The sequence below is a fragment of the Athene cunicularia genome (assembly GCF_003259725.1).
Source record: "Athene cunicularia isolate RWA chromosome 2 unlocalized genomic scaffold, athCun1 chr2_part1, whole genome shotgun sequence".
In the NCBI taxonomy this organism is placed as follows: Eukaryota; Metazoa; Chordata; class Aves; order Strigiformes; family Strigidae; genus Athene; species Athene cunicularia.
In genome coordinates, this window is record NW_020799095.1 from 15,218,725 (window position 1) to 15,237,269 (window position 18,545).

The 18,545-nt window shown below is 40.6% G+C and overlaps 1 protein-coding gene across 7 annotated transcripts in view; it reads left to right on the forward strand.

The window, feature by feature from the left end:
- The window catches only part of COLQ (collagen like tail subunit of asymmetric acetylcholinesterase), a 41,949-nt gene that overhangs the window by 3,477 nt on the left and 19,927 nt on the right, over positions 1 to 18,545 (forward strand). For 3 of the 7 annotated variants that reach the window (XM_026842737.1, XM_026842742.1, XM_026842743.1), the window contains exons 2-5: positions 13,058 to 13,102; positions 13,809 to 13,835; positions 15,513 to 15,584; positions 17,984 to 18,046. In XM_026842737.1, coding sequence (XP_026698538.1) covers positions 13,058 to 13,102; positions 13,809 to 13,835; positions 15,513 to 15,584; positions 17,984 to 18,046 — 207 coding nt within the window. Of the gene's footprint in view, positions 1 to 8,356; positions 8,470 to 10,290; positions 10,396 to 13,057; positions 13,103 to 13,808; positions 13,836 to 15,512; positions 15,585 to 17,983; positions 18,047 to 18,545 lie in introns of all 7 variants that reach the window. The other 4 variants (XM_026842739.1, XM_026842741.1, XM_026842740.1 and 1 more) reach the window with 3 other exon arrangements.

The window sequence follows — 18,545 nt, forward strand, 5'->3', positions numbered from 1 at the left end:
TGGGGGGGGGGGAAGTGGGGGGGAAGTGTTTGTAGAATAATTGGGGAAAGAAGAATAATCTGCATCTTTGGTTTGCTGCCAACTCTGCCTTATAGTCCCATCTGCCTCAAGCAACAGTGCATTCTTGTTTCTGGAAGTATTTAGAATATCATGTCAGCTCCAAAGTGTTGAGTCTCCTGGTCCTAAAGCATCATTTCTGGAGGAAATGCTTCAGAGATTAATGTTACAACACACTCAAAAATGTGGCTGTGGTTCCACATGACAGCGAAGACCCCAGGGTGGGTAGCTCAACCCTCCTGAAGACAGCAGGTTTCTTTTCAGGGTAACCTGTCATATCCCAGTCATGCCACTGTTTATGGTGTCCTTTATAACCATTTTTCAGACCTCTGCTCCACTGAGGTTCCTGCACTGTGCGCTTGAGGAGGCTGCACTCACACGATGAAAACTAGCTGTGAATTTTATATTCATTTCTAGTAGGGTTACATGAACCAGTCTGTGCCTTGTAAGAGCCAGCCTGAAGGAAACTACCTTCCAAATTCAGGTAGTAGAAAGACTTTCTTCCTCCCTCATCCCATTCCTTCCCCTCCCTTGTTCTACTCATCCAGACCAAAGGCTTCTGAGGTTTTGCAGAGAGATGGCAAAGTATTTAAATTATCAGCAACAGCTGGAGAAGAACAATATCTTCTGACCCAAACTGCCTTTTATGCATGTCAGAAATGTATCTCTTGATTGAATTTTCTCCTGTGATCAATATTGATACACAGCCCTATGAAAAGAATATAGTTCATTAATTTAAAGGAATGAAATGGGACAGTAATATCTAGGTGCTATTGGCAGTATTCCTCATTCCTTTTTCCTATTATTTTCCCAAAGAAAAGGAACACCATGTCCCACTGGACAGGTGGCACAGCTTCTTTGAATCTGGAAGGTACAATATTAACCTGTGTGAGATACCTTGTGGGATAGCTGCAAAAAACAGTCCAGCTTTCCTGTGGACAGACATTGTTGGAGCAGTAAGAGATGTGGTGATGAGCAACGTGGGTTGGGGAGAGGAGCATAGTCAGTATTTTTCAGGGAGTTGTTCTGTGGCAAACAAGTTGTCCAGGTGCCAGGGACAGGTCAATACAGAAGCTGAGGCAGTGCTTGCTTAGCTGTCCAGGGAAGCAAGCAGTAACTGATCTGAAGGGGTTTCTATAACCTATGAATGTTTCTGACAGGCAGCAACCAGTCCAAAAGGGAACCTCAGCTGAAAGCGATGCTGCAGCTGGCATGGAGATCCCAACTTGTTCAAGTAAGCTTGTCCATGCTGTATCATTACTGTGAATGAGCATAGCATTATCTGTAGGCATTGGATGTGCAGGTGAATACTAGATTTTTCTTGTGACCAGACTGGAAGGTGAAGGCTTAAATTCCAGCACAGCTGAGTGTTTCAAAAATCAGGTGTTTTCAGTGAAAGGATGGGAGCTCCACTAACAAGCAATCCAAAGTGCTGGAAAATCAGCTATGTCCTTGTAGACAGATAATGCTTGTAGGCCTCTGCTCCTAGTACAGACAGTTCATTTGTGGGTTTGTCAATATTACTAAACCCCTGCACAGGAAGGGAACAGTCTGTGACTTCGCATTTTACCCTCATTGGTTTTTACAGTCTGTTTCACATTGGATACAGGGGCTTCCTATGGGCAGGCTGTATTGACACGAGAGCACCAGCAGCATGATTGCAGCAAAAGAGACTGCTAGTCTTAGTTAAAACTATAGAAAAATATCATCTGTGTTTATGCAGAAGGAAGTTTGTTGTCAGGATAGGCCATGCACCCCTTCCGTCTTTAACTCTTGCTGCTAGGACAGGGTGTGATTGCAGAATCAGGGAGCACCTTTAGCTGTAATGAAACATAGGACTCACCCAGGAGGCATCTGAGAGACCTATTTCATGCTGCAGCTTAGTAGGTAGAAGAGAACTGGGAAAACATCTTAAAGCCTGGGGGAAATTGTTTGAGGAAGATTCGAAATAGTCAGGAGAGAAAAACTCCACAGGAATTAACAGACCCCAACCTAATCACCACTTCAACGCAAAGGAAACTGGGGGGATGCTTTCTGCAGTCACACAACTGTAATGGTAAAAGGGCATTTGGGATGAGAAGATGGATACAGGAAGAATGCAGAAAAGAACTGAGACAGTGGGGGAAAGAGAAAAGAAGACATTAACTGATTTTCTCAGGAACTAGTAAGTGTATATGCATAAATGCATGTGCCCAGGGAATGCACACAAGTAGAGGGAGGTGCTTTGTCTGGAGAAGGCAGTGCTACAATTTCAGTTTTCTTCTACCCAGGGAAAAGTGCTGACGGATTTCTTTTTAACTTCTTGAAACTACAAAGTTAATTACTTTTTACTGTGCCAGGTCAATACAGGGTTATGGTTTGTGAAAGGCAGGAGGTCAGCTGGGCTGTGAATCTCTTGCAACGAGGGAGTCATGAGGAATTAATTTAGTTCGTGGTAGCGAAGTTTTGAAGAGGAATTTGAAGGCGTTTTCTCTGAAGTCTTTTGGAGCACACAGCTCATAGGGATTGTTTGGGACTGTCTGTACATATGGTGAAGCAACATCAAAGACAAGTACACGTTTGATCCATGCCAGCATTGACGGATTATGATCTTGCAGTTGTGGAGGGGTGGTACTGGTGTTTCTCTGCTTTGTCGCTACTGATCTCACAGATGAAGTGGGAGAGGACTGTGTGGCAGTGAATGATATGCAGAAGTCTTCTGGAGCTGACACAGCAGCCATTAATCTTCAGGATTTCAGGTTCTTCTATGTGTTGGAGTAGATTCTTAGACTTTAATACTTGAAGCATTTCCAGTGTTGTTTTTGGTGTGACAAACTTGAGTTTTATAATCCGGTTCATAAAATGACTGAGACAAGATACTGTGATTTACCAGACTGGCACCCTTTTTCTGGTACTGTAATTGATCTGTGGCTTTGGGGGACTTGCTTAACTTCTCTGTGCCTCAGTTTCTCATGCACTGAAGAGGAGCACATAGAATTGTCAACATAGTGTAGCAGTGTCTGAACCTCTAAAAATGGAAGGCAATTGAAGGGAAATTGCACAAAATAGCCCTGTTGTGGTTCCTGGGATTTACAAGCCATGGGTTTATTTCATAAACCCATAATATAACCCACTGAAGTGTTCCACCCACCAGTTTTTATTGAGATTTTTCATGTTCTTGTGAAACTGGAGTGCAGAGCCAGCTCAAGCAAATGCTCCTCTTTCCTTCTGTACTGATCTCAGAATTTTCCTCTACAATCAGTCTGAGAGTATATTAAACTTTGGCACATGCATTGCCCTCATACATGCACATACACACAGATTAAATGTCTGAAATATTTGCATATAGTGAATAAAAGACCTTTCCCTTGCTGAGAAATCTCCCAGGCCCCTTCGCTTTCCTGCGTCTTGCCATTTCTGCAGTGTTTCCTAAGGCTGACCTGCAAAGCTGCAGCCATCTACTGCTCGCCAGCTGGGCTGCAAAGGTCTTACCTGGGGGCCTGTGAGCACACAGGAGGTACCAGGAGATGCTGAGGGACGTGGGCTGAATATTAGGTGGGGATGGAATACAGAGTGTCCTTGCTCCTCTGGCCGGGTGTATACTGAGATCCACCGTCCAGGCAGTGTGCCAGGGTTTGTGTTATTGTCAAGGTTTTTGAACGTTGACTGATTTTGAAAACTTTTATTTATTTATTTATTTATTATGACAGCTTCTGAATATGCGCCAGCTGGTAAAATACACATTAGTGCTGCCAGGGCCCATAGCCACTCTGGGGATTAAAACCAGTGTATTTTCCAATTTTTATGACTTTTTCTTGGCTGAAAAGAAACTTGCAAGGTTTTGTCTGGATTTATTATTTTTCTGTCAGAGGATGGGGGAATTAATTTCTGACCAGCTTTGCTCTGTTTCTTAAAGAATCTGAAGCCTCATTTCAAACAAGAGGAAAGCAGAAATGGAGTAAAGCTGCAGCCCCGCGTCTCATCCTGTAACTCCCACAGGAGCTTCACAGGTCACTGCTTCTTCCTTGCAGACACCATTACCTAAGCTATAGGGCTTAATATTTTTTTTCTGGCATATTTATATTAGCTGGTTTATAGGAAAAGATATATTTAGGCCATCAACTGTAAGGTCTAAGTTCAAAAGGGAACTAAGAGATGCAGACCATTCACCAGCCTGACTATCCGACCCAGCTCTGGACACAAGCTGTATTCCTGGCTCTGCTTATATGTCCTTAAGGCACATTTTGGGCCACAAAAGCTTTGTAAAACACATTTTAAAGAAGTACGTATCATTAATGCTGACACATGACTTCAGAGTTTTAAAGGAGCGCTTAATACCTGCATCTGCTCTGTAAATACAGGATTTTGACCTGTATGGCTCTCAAAAGGCACTTTTGACAAGATTTTAAACTTTCCTAACTTAAAAGGAAAAAGTGCCTTAGTCACCTTGCAGTAGATGTACAGAATGGTTCCGAGTGGCTGTGGCCCATGGCATGCTGCTCTCCTTGCAAGGAGGGTAAGAGGAGCCTGAATGAATGACAACAAAGCAGATGGAAGTCTCAGTTTCAGCTGGACAAGCACACATTCATTAACTGACTAGTCTGCCCAGCTTGTTTATTATTAATTTTGAGCTCCATCCAAGTAGGAGAAGCACCTGTGTTGGGGTGTCAGCCATCAGAGGTCTCTGCCTAGCAGAGTCCTGCCCATCACAAGCTGGGCAGGCCACCAGCACTGCTGTTGGGGCCTTTGGATAGCAGCTCATCTTCCCGTCAGGGCTTGCTAGATGAATGTGGTCACAAATAGGAAGGGAAACACATGTGAAGTATCTTTTTTCCTTTCTTGCCCTTTCCTCCTGACAGATGGCCTACAGCTTTGTGATTTTAGGATAAAAGTCACTTTCATGGGTTACTTATAATTTTTTTCAATTAAATCCTGTAAATCTAACTTGAACCCAGGGTGGCACTTCTCTGGTGTCTCCATTGCAGCTGTTGAGGTTCACAGGGTTGAAGGTCAGCTCTAGGATCAGGTCTGGAAGGTCTCAGAGACCTCCTATGAGCCCTGCCTCAGGGGTCTCAGCCTGGGTGAAGGCTTCTCTCTGGCTCTGCATTGGACCATCTCAGACAAGAGTTCCCAAATTCCAGCTATGATCAGAAGCAAGCGGTCTGCAGGAACAAAATTAAACATTGCAACAGCTTATCTAAGATATGTTATTTTCTGAAGCAATCATTGCCAGTATACTCATAGATTTTTGTAGTCCCTTTCTTGAACTATATTAACATATAGTCTGGACCGTAAAAATAATGTGAGTTTGAAAATGGTAAAGACTTTCTATTTTAAAGCTGACTATTATAATTTTTCTGTTCTCTGAAAATAACTGACACTTAGACAAGTCCTAGAAGGAGTTTTTCATTTTGTCCTCCTTCTCTTATTGAATACATTCTTTGATACTGATGCTGTTGAAAGAGCAGTTTCCATATGAGACATAAACGCACACTCTGTGTAGGCAGGGTCTTCCTATTTCACGGAAAACTATGACAGTCCTATTCTTGGGCTGAGATTTTTTCCACTGATGGGGACTGGAGTATTCCAAAGCTGTGTTTAGCAAACAAAGCTAACCTGGAGCCTAAAAATACATATTGTATTTGCAGAGAGCCTGTAAACCTGTCAAGGTAACGCCTTTTGTGATAAAAAGCAAGCCAATACTGTAATGGTTGTACATCTTGGACCTATTGCAGTTACAAAATCCATACCAATGAAAGGTGGTGCTTATTGGAAGATTGAATTATAGTGGTCATACGTGTAGTCACTCTCTGACTCATTCATTTTTTTGCTCCCTCTGCTGTTGTATCACCTGTCATACCTGCATGTGGGAGGTCCTTGGGTCCAGGACCAGTTTTTTCTTAAATATTTGCTTTGCAAATACACCTTACAGACCTTATCCATGGTTAATGATGGTTCCCCTGAAATACTAAGTAGCTGCATCGTTATATAATTGATATCTATCCTATACAGTAGTCATAGTAATTAAATACTTTTTTGTTGTTTGTTTCCACACTGAGACCAGTACATGCTATCACCATTTATACCAGCAAACCTAAACTGTATTTCAACCTAACTGTTGTACAGTAGTATTAAAATAAGACTATAACAACTGAAGTCAATGGCTATTTTGCTACCAGCTTGGTTAGCTGTAGTGTTTTTCACAATAAAACCTGTTCCACAGAATTTCAGACCTTGCTTCTAAAAAGGAAAATCCAAATATTCTGCAACCTAGGACTTGACTTTACTCATGAGGACAGTCAAGTAGCCTATTAAAGCTATAGATGTTTAATCTATGTTTAATCTTATCTTTGCAAAATATCTAAAGAACAAGACTTTAATCTTCTCTATTTTTTTTTTTTTTAAGTAGCAGTATAACTGCAGTAATGCATACCTTTTTCTATAGTGCCTGGTAGTGATCTCTTAGCAACTAAGCCACATTGGGCCAACTTTGATAGTCTTATTCTTGTTGAATGATAATAATCCTATTGAAATTTAGCTAGATCATGCAATAAGGTAATACTAATAAATAGTTATGATATTGGAATGTTGTCTACAATAAAATAAGACACATTTTATACCTTGTTAAATTACAAGCTGTCCATTGCTTTAATAATATGCAATTTAGTCCCAATTGCAGTATGTTCAAATATAATACTGAAATTAAGACAACTGTATAAGTATGTGTGGTAAAAATTGAAGACCTTAGTTACAGCTGTGTAAGAGTGACTGAATTCAGAATAAGCCAATGCAAGACTTAACTCTACATATCTTTGTATTTTGTTGCTTAGAACTGGAGACGGGTTGCTTAGAACTGGAGACAGGTCAAACCTTTGCTACTTCTTAAAGGTCACTGACATTTTCAGTGTGTGTTTCAATCTTTAAATGAAATAATATATATATATATGTGTGTATTTTTTATTATAAATCTTCTGCCTTTCTCTTAAATAGAAGGTTTTGGTTGTGTTTCAAACTTGTGAAGAAAAGTTGAGAAAAAGTCTTTATTATAGACCCTTTCAGACTTAAATTGACTCATCTCTCAAAGGTATCATTGCAAATAATGTTTTGATAGAGAAAAAAGGTCTGGATAACATAAACTACCCCTGAATGCTGCTGAATCACACTCCTCTGGGCAGCTTTTATTTTTTTGTGCATCAGGACGGAGAAAATGCTGGCCTCATTAACGTGGGATGGTGGAACTGACATAATACATTTTCTGAGGCATTTTAAAAAAATCTGTATCTCTGTCCCTTAGAAAATTTGCCTGACCTTGAGATGTGACTAATATCCAGCCTGCGATTGATTTGCACACAAATCTAGCAATTTTGTCAGGTTTGTCTTCCTAGAAACCTAATTTAGAGATTTTATATTAATACCAGATACTTCACCATAGGCTTTTCTTCCTACTCTGTTTGGCTCCCTGCCACCATTCAGTCCACAGACCATTCCATCTGCTGCTAGCCAGAGGAAGAAACCAGCAGACATAAATAAATGTTTGCTGTCCTTGGCAAAACCTTTGCAAAAGGCCCCCACCCTGGGTAGAGATGCATTTCTCAAGGGGTAAATAGGTTCAGAAAAAAAACCAAAACATCATCTTCACATCCTTTCTCTGTGGATCTGGTCATAGCTTCTTGTATTGATGATGGAAGTTTACCTCTTAGAAAAGGTTAAAGACATTGCTGAACACAAGTGAGATGCTGCCTTGCCAGTCAGTCAGTGACAAAGCTATCAGCTAAATCTGGGTTGCAGAGTGTTTATTCTTAGGGATGATGCATGAATCAGAAAGAAGGCAACCTGGTTTCAGTCCCAGGGGAAATATAAGCAAATGTGCTGTGGAACAGCTTCCCACTCTGTTATCACAGAAGCGCCTGAAGTGACTCGGTCCATGGGGAAGGTTGGTGGGCAACAGCATGGAGTAATCTTGGTGGCACGTGGGCTGTAACAGGAATGGGAAGATGCCATTTCTAACACCCATTTGGAACAGAGGGTAGAGAAAACAAGAAATAATTCAAACTATTTTCTAGTGTTTCCTATCTGAAATTTTCCAAAATCAGCCTGTGTCATAGCCACAATAAGAGCTTAAATCTCTGCATAGCCTTCAGCACAAGAAGGAATCTATAGACTTAAGGGACCACGCAGTTTCTTAAATCCCTGCTCTGATTACAGTGTTACAGTAAGTGCACACAGGATGTAGGAAAATCCTGAGGATTGGAAACTCCTCTTATTCTGTAAGAAATGTTTGTGGTGTTCAAGACAACAGATGAGTGTTTGTATTGAACAGATCTCCCTTGTTTGGAACAGAAGAAACAGTTCAACCGCAGAGCATGCTGCCTCCTTGGCCCTCCTCCACCACCCCTGTTTCCACCACCATACTTCAGGCATGGCTGGAGCACTGTAAGTGTGGCCCAGGAGCCCTTCTCTTCTTTTTACATGGCTTTTTATGTATGACAAAGACCGAAGCATCCTCTCAAATACTGCTTCATGGCATCACTCAGCAAACTCATTTGTCTGTGTTGATACGGGTCTGTTAGGACAATCATTTAACATCTCAGGCTGAGGCTTGAAGTAGATCTCAAAGTAATGAAACGAGGCTGGGTTTGTTCACGCAAATAATTTAATTAACTTAAAATATTCTCCTTACTCTGTTTGGGGAAATTTCTTAGAGTAAGGCAATCCTGAACTAAAGGAAATGGCAATGCCATAAAACAAGTAAGGACAGAAATGCAAATTTCCATCCTGCACAGTGATTTCAGGGTGTGCATTATGTATTTATGTGTCCTGCTTTGCATCACATTTGCCTTACCCAGTAGGTAAAATGAAGGTCCTGAAATACTCCTATGGAATCTATTCCCACCATTTAATTCTGCAAAAATACATGTGTTTGCTGATATGGAGTTTTCACTCACCCTTTTAGGCACATACCTGCTCTGTATGATGTGTATCCATACAGATGTGATAACATATGGAATGTACAGGATACAATAGATATATGATATAGCAGTATGCCCAATTACTCTTATTGCCAGGGTCTGTTAACTCCCATACATTTTCTACCCCAGCATTAAGAATTTTTCTACCTACTCAGTATTTCCTATTTCTTAATTCTATTATTCCTTTACCATATACAAGTACTGCAATTATTGCTAGTGTTATATAAATAATGTTTAGTAAGGTGTCTGACAAGAACTAACCCAAAAAGAAATACAGTGTAAAATCCTCTGTTGTCTTCAGAGAGATCAGGATTGAGCTCAGGGTATTATTCCCCCCAAACCAAAATCTAGTTGCCTCCCCCTTCCTCATCCCCTCCCTGTGCCTTGATTTCCACAGAAAGCAGACCCAGGGACAAGATCTCCTTAGGAATGGTGGTGTACTCCTTCAGTGAGGATGAGGTTGGGACCAGGGTCCCTGAGATTCCCCCAAGCAGCCCAGAGAGTAATCTGAGGATAAAATAATCCTTTACACCATCTTCCCCATAGAAAGATAAAATAAAATAAAATAAAATAAAATAAGCAGTCACTAAGAGGGTGGGAGCTACATAATTCACTATGAGCAGTTTGTGCTTTGGAGTCTCTAGTTGGAGCTTTTCTGGAAAATGGCTTTTCACTTGGAAGCTGAAAATCAGTTGTGTTAACCCAGTGTTTCCGTCTCAGTGTTTGTTTGCATTTCCAGGGGAGATCACTTTTGTCACAGGACATAAATAAGCCAGTTTACTCAGGAAATCCTGATTTTTAAGCCAAGAGGTTAGACATTCATTGATGATTGAAGTCATCAGCTCTAGTCTGCAGTGAATGAATGCCTACGGGTTAATATCTTCTGGAGCGAAGTTCACGCTGCCAATACCCTCACTGAGCATAGCCCCTATTATTAGAGCAAAGACACTATTTTTGGAGAGGAGCTGCTTCTTGTAAAGTGGGATGGAGAGAGCAGGGTCAGGTCTAAGAATAGGCCAGGGTCCCACGCTGGATCTGAGGGGCGTGCGGCAGCACGGCTGCGATGTGCCTCTGGGAGAGGAGGAGGAAGCGTGGGGCAGGATGCTATGCTGACGTGCTAATATTCAATCATCCATGAAGATAACCTTGTGACAAACCCTAGGCTTCTCCCTATGGCAGCAAATTAAACTCTCGAGGCTGTAGCATTTGGTGGATGTTTTCTTACACATTTCTCTGGCAGGCTACGTATGGCTGCATGTTCATTCATATGTTTTATGTTATGTAGAAGCTGCTTGCCCTGGATATGAAAGAGTTGTGTCAGGAGCTCCAGATAATACAGGCTTCCTCTCTACCTGAATTGCATTGCCCTGCAGGGCCTCCTGGCCCCCAGGTGAGTGATGCATTTGTAATTAAACCACATCGTCCTCTCACTTGCTCCAAGGTCCTTACAAAGCTGTAAAACATCTGCAAATGCTTTTTACTACTTAATAATCATACCAAGCTCTGGCTTAATTTCATTTTTATATGGCTATGCACAAATCATGTAGGCTTTTTACCCTATATTCTCATCCCTGCCTTGCATACTCCAGTTGTTTTCAAGTGGACGCTTCATTTGTGGAGTTTTACAATAGATAGTACTCATCAAAAATCTTGGAGGTGCCATCTCTTTCTTCAGAGACTCTTTGCTGTTTTTTCTTTGCATTAGACTCTGTTGCCTTGTATGTGAGGGAAAGAGCCTGTGGAGTGGATGCACAAGAGGTACAATGAACTTGAATGTTAGTGGAGTACATCCCTTCAAAGGCAAACACCTACAGTAAGCAGCAGGACGAGGAGGGGCCTCAGGAGGGCAGTGGGGTGGGATTGAGGAGATGTGGAATCTCCTAACTTGACCTGCAAAGTCTCTGCCTCTGACTTGCTGAGTAGCCTTGGGCTAGGGTTTTTGACCTCCCATTTAATTTTCTACAATTTGTACATTCAGAAATCCTCTGAGGGTGGTCAGAAATCTTCTGAGGGAACAGTCCACCTCTAGGGAGAAGATTTTTGTGAACATATATGATGTGTGGAGAAGATCACCCATCTGTCTTTCCATTCCAGTTCATTCCCTCCAAAGAAAAACTTTTCATGAACAGGTACTTTCAGTTTCTCCTGGAGCACAGACGGTCCTGATCTATGTGCTGTGCCTAGTGCTTTGGGACAGTGATATTCCTCAAGGCCCCTGGGTGACAGTTTTATTACAATACCGCTAATAGCAGACATGGCACAGGACCTTTGCTGTAGCAAAACTGTGACTGAGGCTTTGGGAACCTGAGAAGTCAACAAGCATCCAAACACTATTTAAAAAGTATAGACAGTACATTACAGTAAAGGTTCAGTTACGTGGCAAAAAGCTTATTTAGAAGTCTGTACTTCAGAAGGTATTTGTAAATAGTCTGAAGTTGCGATGTGAAAGCCATAAAGTCTTGTTTGATGAACCTTGACTTTATTTTTCTGCCATTTTGTCTTTGCTGAGACGCAGAATGGGGCAGATTCATTTAGTATGTGAATGATGAGGTGTGGAGGGAAGCGATGGGAAGTGTTTGTCCTGTCCTGTATTGAGAAAAGTCTTCTCTGCATTATGAAACAGCCGTGTAGTGTGGTTGGCCACGATCCATAGTTGCAGTACATGTGAAAGAAGCAGTCGTTATTTCTGTCTTCGCTAGACTGTCCTTTTTTAAAAAAACTCAATACTCTCTCTGACTTAAATTGGAAGAACAGTAATATTAAATCCATTGTTCTACAAAGTCCATTGCTATAAATAATATTAACCTTGCAACCAAATGATCTACCACCCCTCCAAGAACATTTTTAAATAGAGTAGGCTGGCAGATTTTATCACAACAGCAGACAGTAGGGTAGGTATAACATGGCTTTGGAATTTTTAATTATAAATTATGGGACTGTGGCTTGCAATGGGACAATGTTAGAGTCAGAAGTCTTCTGCACAATACTTTTATGACAATGGGCACCTGAAAAGAAATGCTAGCATTACTAAAAAAATATCTAAAAAGCACTTCTGAATTTTCTGCTGTAACTTGCATGTCTATCAAAAGAGTTGTAAAAGTGCCTACTGTTGACTCAGAGCTGAATTTTAACACTTTTTCATAAGAAAAAGATTTAGATCTGTAATTGTATAACTCAGAGTATAATTCCTTCCATGAGAAACCTAAGGTAAAATGAAAGAAGTAAGACAAAATTTATCTCTAACTCTAATAGGGTGCATTCTGATTTACACTATTGAAAATCTAAAATAACTCTACCGAGAAAAATAGTTGGAGTAATTTGCATTTGGGGGTATATTTTGCTCTTGTTCATGTACAATTTGCATCATGTTTTGGACAGTGTAAGACAGTCAGGATCCAAACCTGGAGTGAGTATTTGTACGGTGAATCTAATGCTCCTGTGATGCAGGCTTATGGAATTTTTTTCCTTAGTCATTCAAAAATAAAAGGTGGTCTGTGAACTGAAGCATTCTAGAAAGAAAACTGGTTTTCTGAACCTTCTTCTGAGATGGGGTTCAAAGTCCCTCTGGATTAAGAAGTCTCCTGAAAGGAGAATCAGCCTCATTTGAGAGAGAAATATCTTCAGGATTCAGAAGTGGTGGCAATCCTCCATGTCCATACCACATTGAAGAGCCCATCCCACATGTTTTATGCCACTTCCCTTACCACCCCTTTGCCTGATCTCCTTTACTAGCTGATGTAGTGTCTCCATGTTCCTGTTATCACTGATTCTTCAGGACTCCAATAACTTCTTATCTTTCCTTTGCTCCAGACCTTTTTTCTTGCTAGCTTTCTTCATCTGGAAGATGCTCTTGCACAACTCTCCAGCCTGCCATCCAGCAGTGGCACAGACCTGGCATTTAGAGGCTACATTCAAACACCACATCCAACACCCCAACCTTGTGGTATCACACTGTTCCCAGGAGACACCTACAGGGTGAAGGCTTGAGGGAAGACAACCACCAGTGTCTCTTACCAATGAAGTTTAATAGTAGCATTCATTTTTCTCCCTAGGGTCCACAAGGAATTCCTGGTATAATGGGACCAAAAGGGGAGAAGGTAAGTGTCTGTGGTTATGGACCGTGGCGTGTTTCTGAGGGGCAAAGAAAGGATGGGGCTGTTTACCTTTTTCCTTGTCTGTTTAGTGAATGGTGTACCTTATGGATGTGGGTATTTTCTTTAACTTGAATGTAAATCTGTGAATTGGTTTGAAGCTATAATTTAAAGCTTCATCTTTCAGTGTTCATTTTCAGTCCTGAAATACCTTTTATGGCTTCTCATAATAGCTGCCTCTGTCTAGAGTATGTATTAAGAAAGCAGCTCAGGCTCACAAGTCATAATCTTACTGATCCAAAAGCCTTTGAACGCTCTGTTCCTCTGGGAAGACATGAGAGGAAGAGCTCTCCCATGCAGTGTTAATTGTGTGGGTCAGCTCAGATATTAAAACTGGCCTAGATGTTAGGTTATGGCTTCAGACCTGCAAAGCATTTGCTCCATGATGGTGCTTAATGAGCCTTATACCTGAAGCTGGGCACATAATTACATGCTTTGCTATACAAGGGCATGACTGTAGATTTAGGGCTGAGAGCACAGGAAAGACCAAGGAGCTCTGTCAAAGTAATTCTTCTCATTTTACCTCTGGAAGCAATCTTGAACACAAAGATATTCCAAATATTTATTTCTTTTTATAATATAAATGCATTGACTAATGAGCCACTGTGCTCATGTGGTGCCTATGAGACTAACATGTTCCTTTCTCTGGCAGGGGGAGATTGGCAGGCCAGGAAGAAAGGTATGAACCAAGATGCTGTCTCAGAAAGCCATCTAATGCTTGACACATAGCAGCTATCAGAGAGGGAATGCAGACAACAGTTAAATAAAAATTAGCTAATGTTGTAGTTTAATCTGTTTGTGCTATTTCCCCAGGTACCCAGGGTGGGTGATAGGGACCCCTGGGTGTAGGGCTGGACAGCTGGACCCTCTGGCTTGGAAAGGTGTCCCAGCTGGTTTGAATTCAATAAATTCCCTCGGTAAGAGCATGCGGCTCTGGCCAGACAATTAAAACAGAGTAGGAAGTTGCCTGAACTGTGCCTCTGTGGACAGGGGAATCAGAGTATGGGAGTTATCATAAAAGGTGTATTAAAAAAAGCCCCCAAAAAAATCAAACTTTTGACACCTCCAAAGTCTAAACAAGGCTAAACAACAATACCCCCAAAGGAGGAATAACCGTTAATGATTACACTTACAGAGTTTTGACACAAATGCTATATGCTGACTACAATCCTATGCCTGGTGACATATGAGCCATGATATATTATCAAAAATATGTGCCCCTACATGTGATGAAACAGAATACACTATGTCAGATGCTAAGTACCTCCATTTAATGTAATTAACTTTTAAAGAAGATAGAGATGCAGGATGAAATCAGAGGTATGCAGAGGGGAGTCACTAACCAGGAAAAGAAGTACCCTTCTAATAATACACCAAGGATTTAAACACCCTTCTAATAATATACAAAGGTTTTTAACACCGGCTACCAATCAGTAATTCAAATAAATACAAAATACATTTAATTTAAATTGCAAATGCCCTACAGTAAATAAAAATATTATTAACATAACAACATATTAAACATAAATTCAAGTGTTCAAAACAGTGATGTCTCAGAGTCATCCACCAAACTACAAAGAGAGTGCAAACCTTAAACACGTTACATCTGTACTTACTCTTCTGACAAAAACTAGTAGTGCCCAGAAAATAAGTTGATCAGGTTGGAAATAAAATGTTATAACTGTTGTTAAAAGCTGTCTGGCTCATGGGATGTCACTGAGCCCCTAATGTCATGATGACGTTTCTAAGATCATATTGTCAAGTTGCATAAAGCAGTGGAATAGCACTAATCTGCAGGATTTTAGGAGATACTCAAAGAGTGATTTACAGGCAGTAATCAAAATAGATACATGTATGTAGTTATTGCTAGTCATATAGTAGCTAATAAAGAGCAATTACAGCTATTAATATGAGAATGTTCAAAATAAGAACGGTAAATAAAAATATCTTAGTAAGGATTTGGTTCTGTTTTTAACAGAATAAATTGCATTCATACTGATATAATTGCATGCATGTCTTTTTGATTTACATTATATTATTAAATGAAAAGACAACTTAAGTTATTGATACTGGGGTTTTAGGATTATTATTCTGACTGTATGTAGATTTATTCTGTACCTGACCTACTTATTTGAATCAGTATAACCTGCTATTTCTGCAAGCCCACTTCCTACAGCAGTATCAACACAAACTGTATTATGAATATAGTATTTTTTGTATTAAAAACATGGTAACAAAGCATTTCAAGGTCTTTTCCTGAAAATACTTTACTCCTCCGTATCTCCTGTGTGCAGTGGAGGCCTGTGTGTAGGAATGATGTTACATGAATCATTGTAATCGATGTTTTCTGTTCAAGGGTAGACCAGGTCCCCCGGGCATCCCTGGGATGCCAGGACCAGTAGGATGGCCTGGACCTGTGGGACCGAAGGTAAGACTAAAATTCACATGGAATAACCTGTTCAACATCACAGTCTGAACAGAAGAGTTCTCTAGGGAAATGTCTAAACCGTTATCTACTGGAGGCTGGGAAGCTGCAGCAGCACAAGGACACTGTGCTTGTCCTGTTTCTTACAGTGCTCTGCAAAGACCTGCACAGTCTAGGGTTAGGTTACTCCACCTTCAGCCTAGCCCCTGTAGCACTTCTTATGTGGATTAAAATGTGTCAAAGGAAAATCGAAAATCAATCTAATGAAGACTCATTCATAACCACCAGTGTCTCACAATCATGCAAATCAGTGTTTCCAAACTGATCCTCATCTTTATGACTGTTGTTTATGATGGTCTCTGTCTGAATGTGTACTTCTTCGCAGCATAAATGTATGCCCATGTGATCAGAGGGAAAATACCAGGCTGTTATCAGGAGAAAGAGATTACAAATCATGAGGATTGCTGATCACATCTTTGAAATTAATTCCCATACAAACAAACATTAATTCCTATGATCTTTAATAACCAACAGCAGAAGAAATGGCAAGGCACTCTTTGCTACTGCAGAGTGGTTGCTTCATCTGAATTTATTATAAAAAAGCTGCAGGACAGTCCTTTACTGAGTATTATCTTATGCAAAAGGTATACAGCTCTTCACAGGATCCACAGCATATGGAGTTTCTACTGGGACTTTTGAGATAACTTGCTTTTCTTCAATCCAGTATGCATCAGGTAAAAGGACTGCACACAATGTTTAGTTCAAAGCTGCATTTTGCAATAAATCTTTGACTTTTCATTTGCTCCATGAAGGTTGGTGCCCATACCTCAGAGGACATGATGCAGTAGTTCTTGCTACTGCAAGAATAATAGTAGATGACTATAGTAGATGATTCAAACCTCATCTGGGAAGTAGCCTCACAAGATCTTCGCGGCTATGATAGATGAAGAACATCACAATATAGTATGTGGAATGTAGGCAAGCAACAAGAGAATATGTACTTGAAAGGAGGCAATGTTCACTTTGAACTATGAGATAGGAAATGGTGTGTCCCCCCAAACACATTCTGTGCTATGATTTCCCACAGTGGGAGCAGTGAAAGCAGAAGGAAGGTCCAACTACCTCCTTCCCTCACAGTCTTAGTACTGAGAGCAGAGCAGTCAGAAAACTCATTCACTTAGCCTTTTCTTTATATAAGTTCTAGTTTTATTTGTGAAGTCTTCCTAATTTTGGTTTTATCTCCTCTTTGTCTATTGTTATTTCATCACACTCCTATAAGCATCCCTCACATTCAGTAGTAATACTTTTTCCTATATTTTGACTGCAAGTCCTAATTGCTGTTTGATTCCAATTCTTCTGCTTTTATTGTCTCATCTGATACCTGTCTCTTCTGTTCTTTAGATGGGTTCACACTTTCATTCCTTCTGGTCTTTATAAATTTTGGTTTCATGCCTGTCAACGAAGGCTCCAGTCTAATAGAGGCCAGCAGATCTTTGTGCTCTCTTCCACTGGTTGTGCCTCTCTTTTCCTTCACTTCGTCTCATCTCTGGTATTTCCAGATACTCATCTTCACCACAGTCATTTGCTGCATCCTCTTCTTGCTGTAAATCTCCAGTAAGCTGCTGTTTGGTCTGGTTTCAGGGTTTTTTCCCATCTCTATGCCTTCTGTTTCTTCAGCTAGGTCTCCTTACTCGTCTTCTCTTTCTTTGACACAGCCTTGGTCCAGTCCTTATTTCTCCTACTTTGTTTCTTCAAGTCTTTTCTGAACTTCTGCTGGGGCAGCAGCCAATGTGAAAATCCTCTCCATTTCTAGGACAGTGAAAGCCAAAGGAGAATGAGAGCCAACTGTATTATGCTGGTAGCGCTGCTGTATGTCTGTGGGGACTGCTCTGTATTTCACGCTAGATATAATTAGCTGACAGCAGCCAGAGAAGTTGTTGTAAAGCCTTTTCATGATTTACTGGCTCCAAACCACTGTAAAACACATGATGTCTCAGAACTGCAATAAAAGTAGTCAGTGTGCCTCCCCAAGCCCTAAAGTCTTGCAGCAAAATACCTTTCTTTTCTGCAACTCTGTGGAAGTGATGCTGAGTAGAGACAATGCACCTTCATGCAGAAAAAGGATCCACAGTTGCTGTTAATTTGCTTGTGTGTCCTTTAATAACATCTGGCAGAACTGAAGCACGTTACGCGCCCAAGAAAATGCAAATAGAAGAATAAGATAACATATGAGGACTCAGACAGAATGCAATTGCAGTATAGACCTCTGACTACAGTGCTATGCCAAGGTCAGGCTTGTCTCAACTCGGTGACATAAAACCTGAACCGCTAAACTGTCAGACATTCAAATATGACCTCATCAGAGAGCCACAATCAATAACTCTCTTTATTGACCCCTTTAGGGTGAAAAGGGAGAGTTGGGTGTGATGGGATTGCCAGGTACAAGAGGACCAATGGGCTCCAAGGTTTGTTAACCAAATGCTGCATTTTCAGACATTGGTTTCTAACGCTCTGCTGACAGCTGCTTCCCTCATGAATTTGCTGGAAAGCATTTATCAAGATATATCTTTTCTAATACAGCTAAAAAAATATGTTCTACTTCAAACAAGATAATGTTGTCTGGCTGGGCTTGGCTGTGTTTTTGGCTTTTCATAAAATTGCTTTGGTATAAATTACTGTGATGCAAAAGTTCATTTTAAAAGCAAAACTCATCTATAATTGTATCCCACTAGAAAACTGGAATTCTTAAGCATATCTGCAGCATTTAATCATGTCTGCAATGTTTTTCACCCACCTCATAAGACTGTGGAGATCATTTTGGTCCTCTACTAAAACCGTGCATATGTATTGACAGTTGGATAGTAAGCAAAATTTGATCTTGGTGTTCTAGTATCTGCACATCATCGTCTATAACATATCCTCTGCCTTTAAAAATTTAAGCCACAACATTTTAAGGTACTTGAA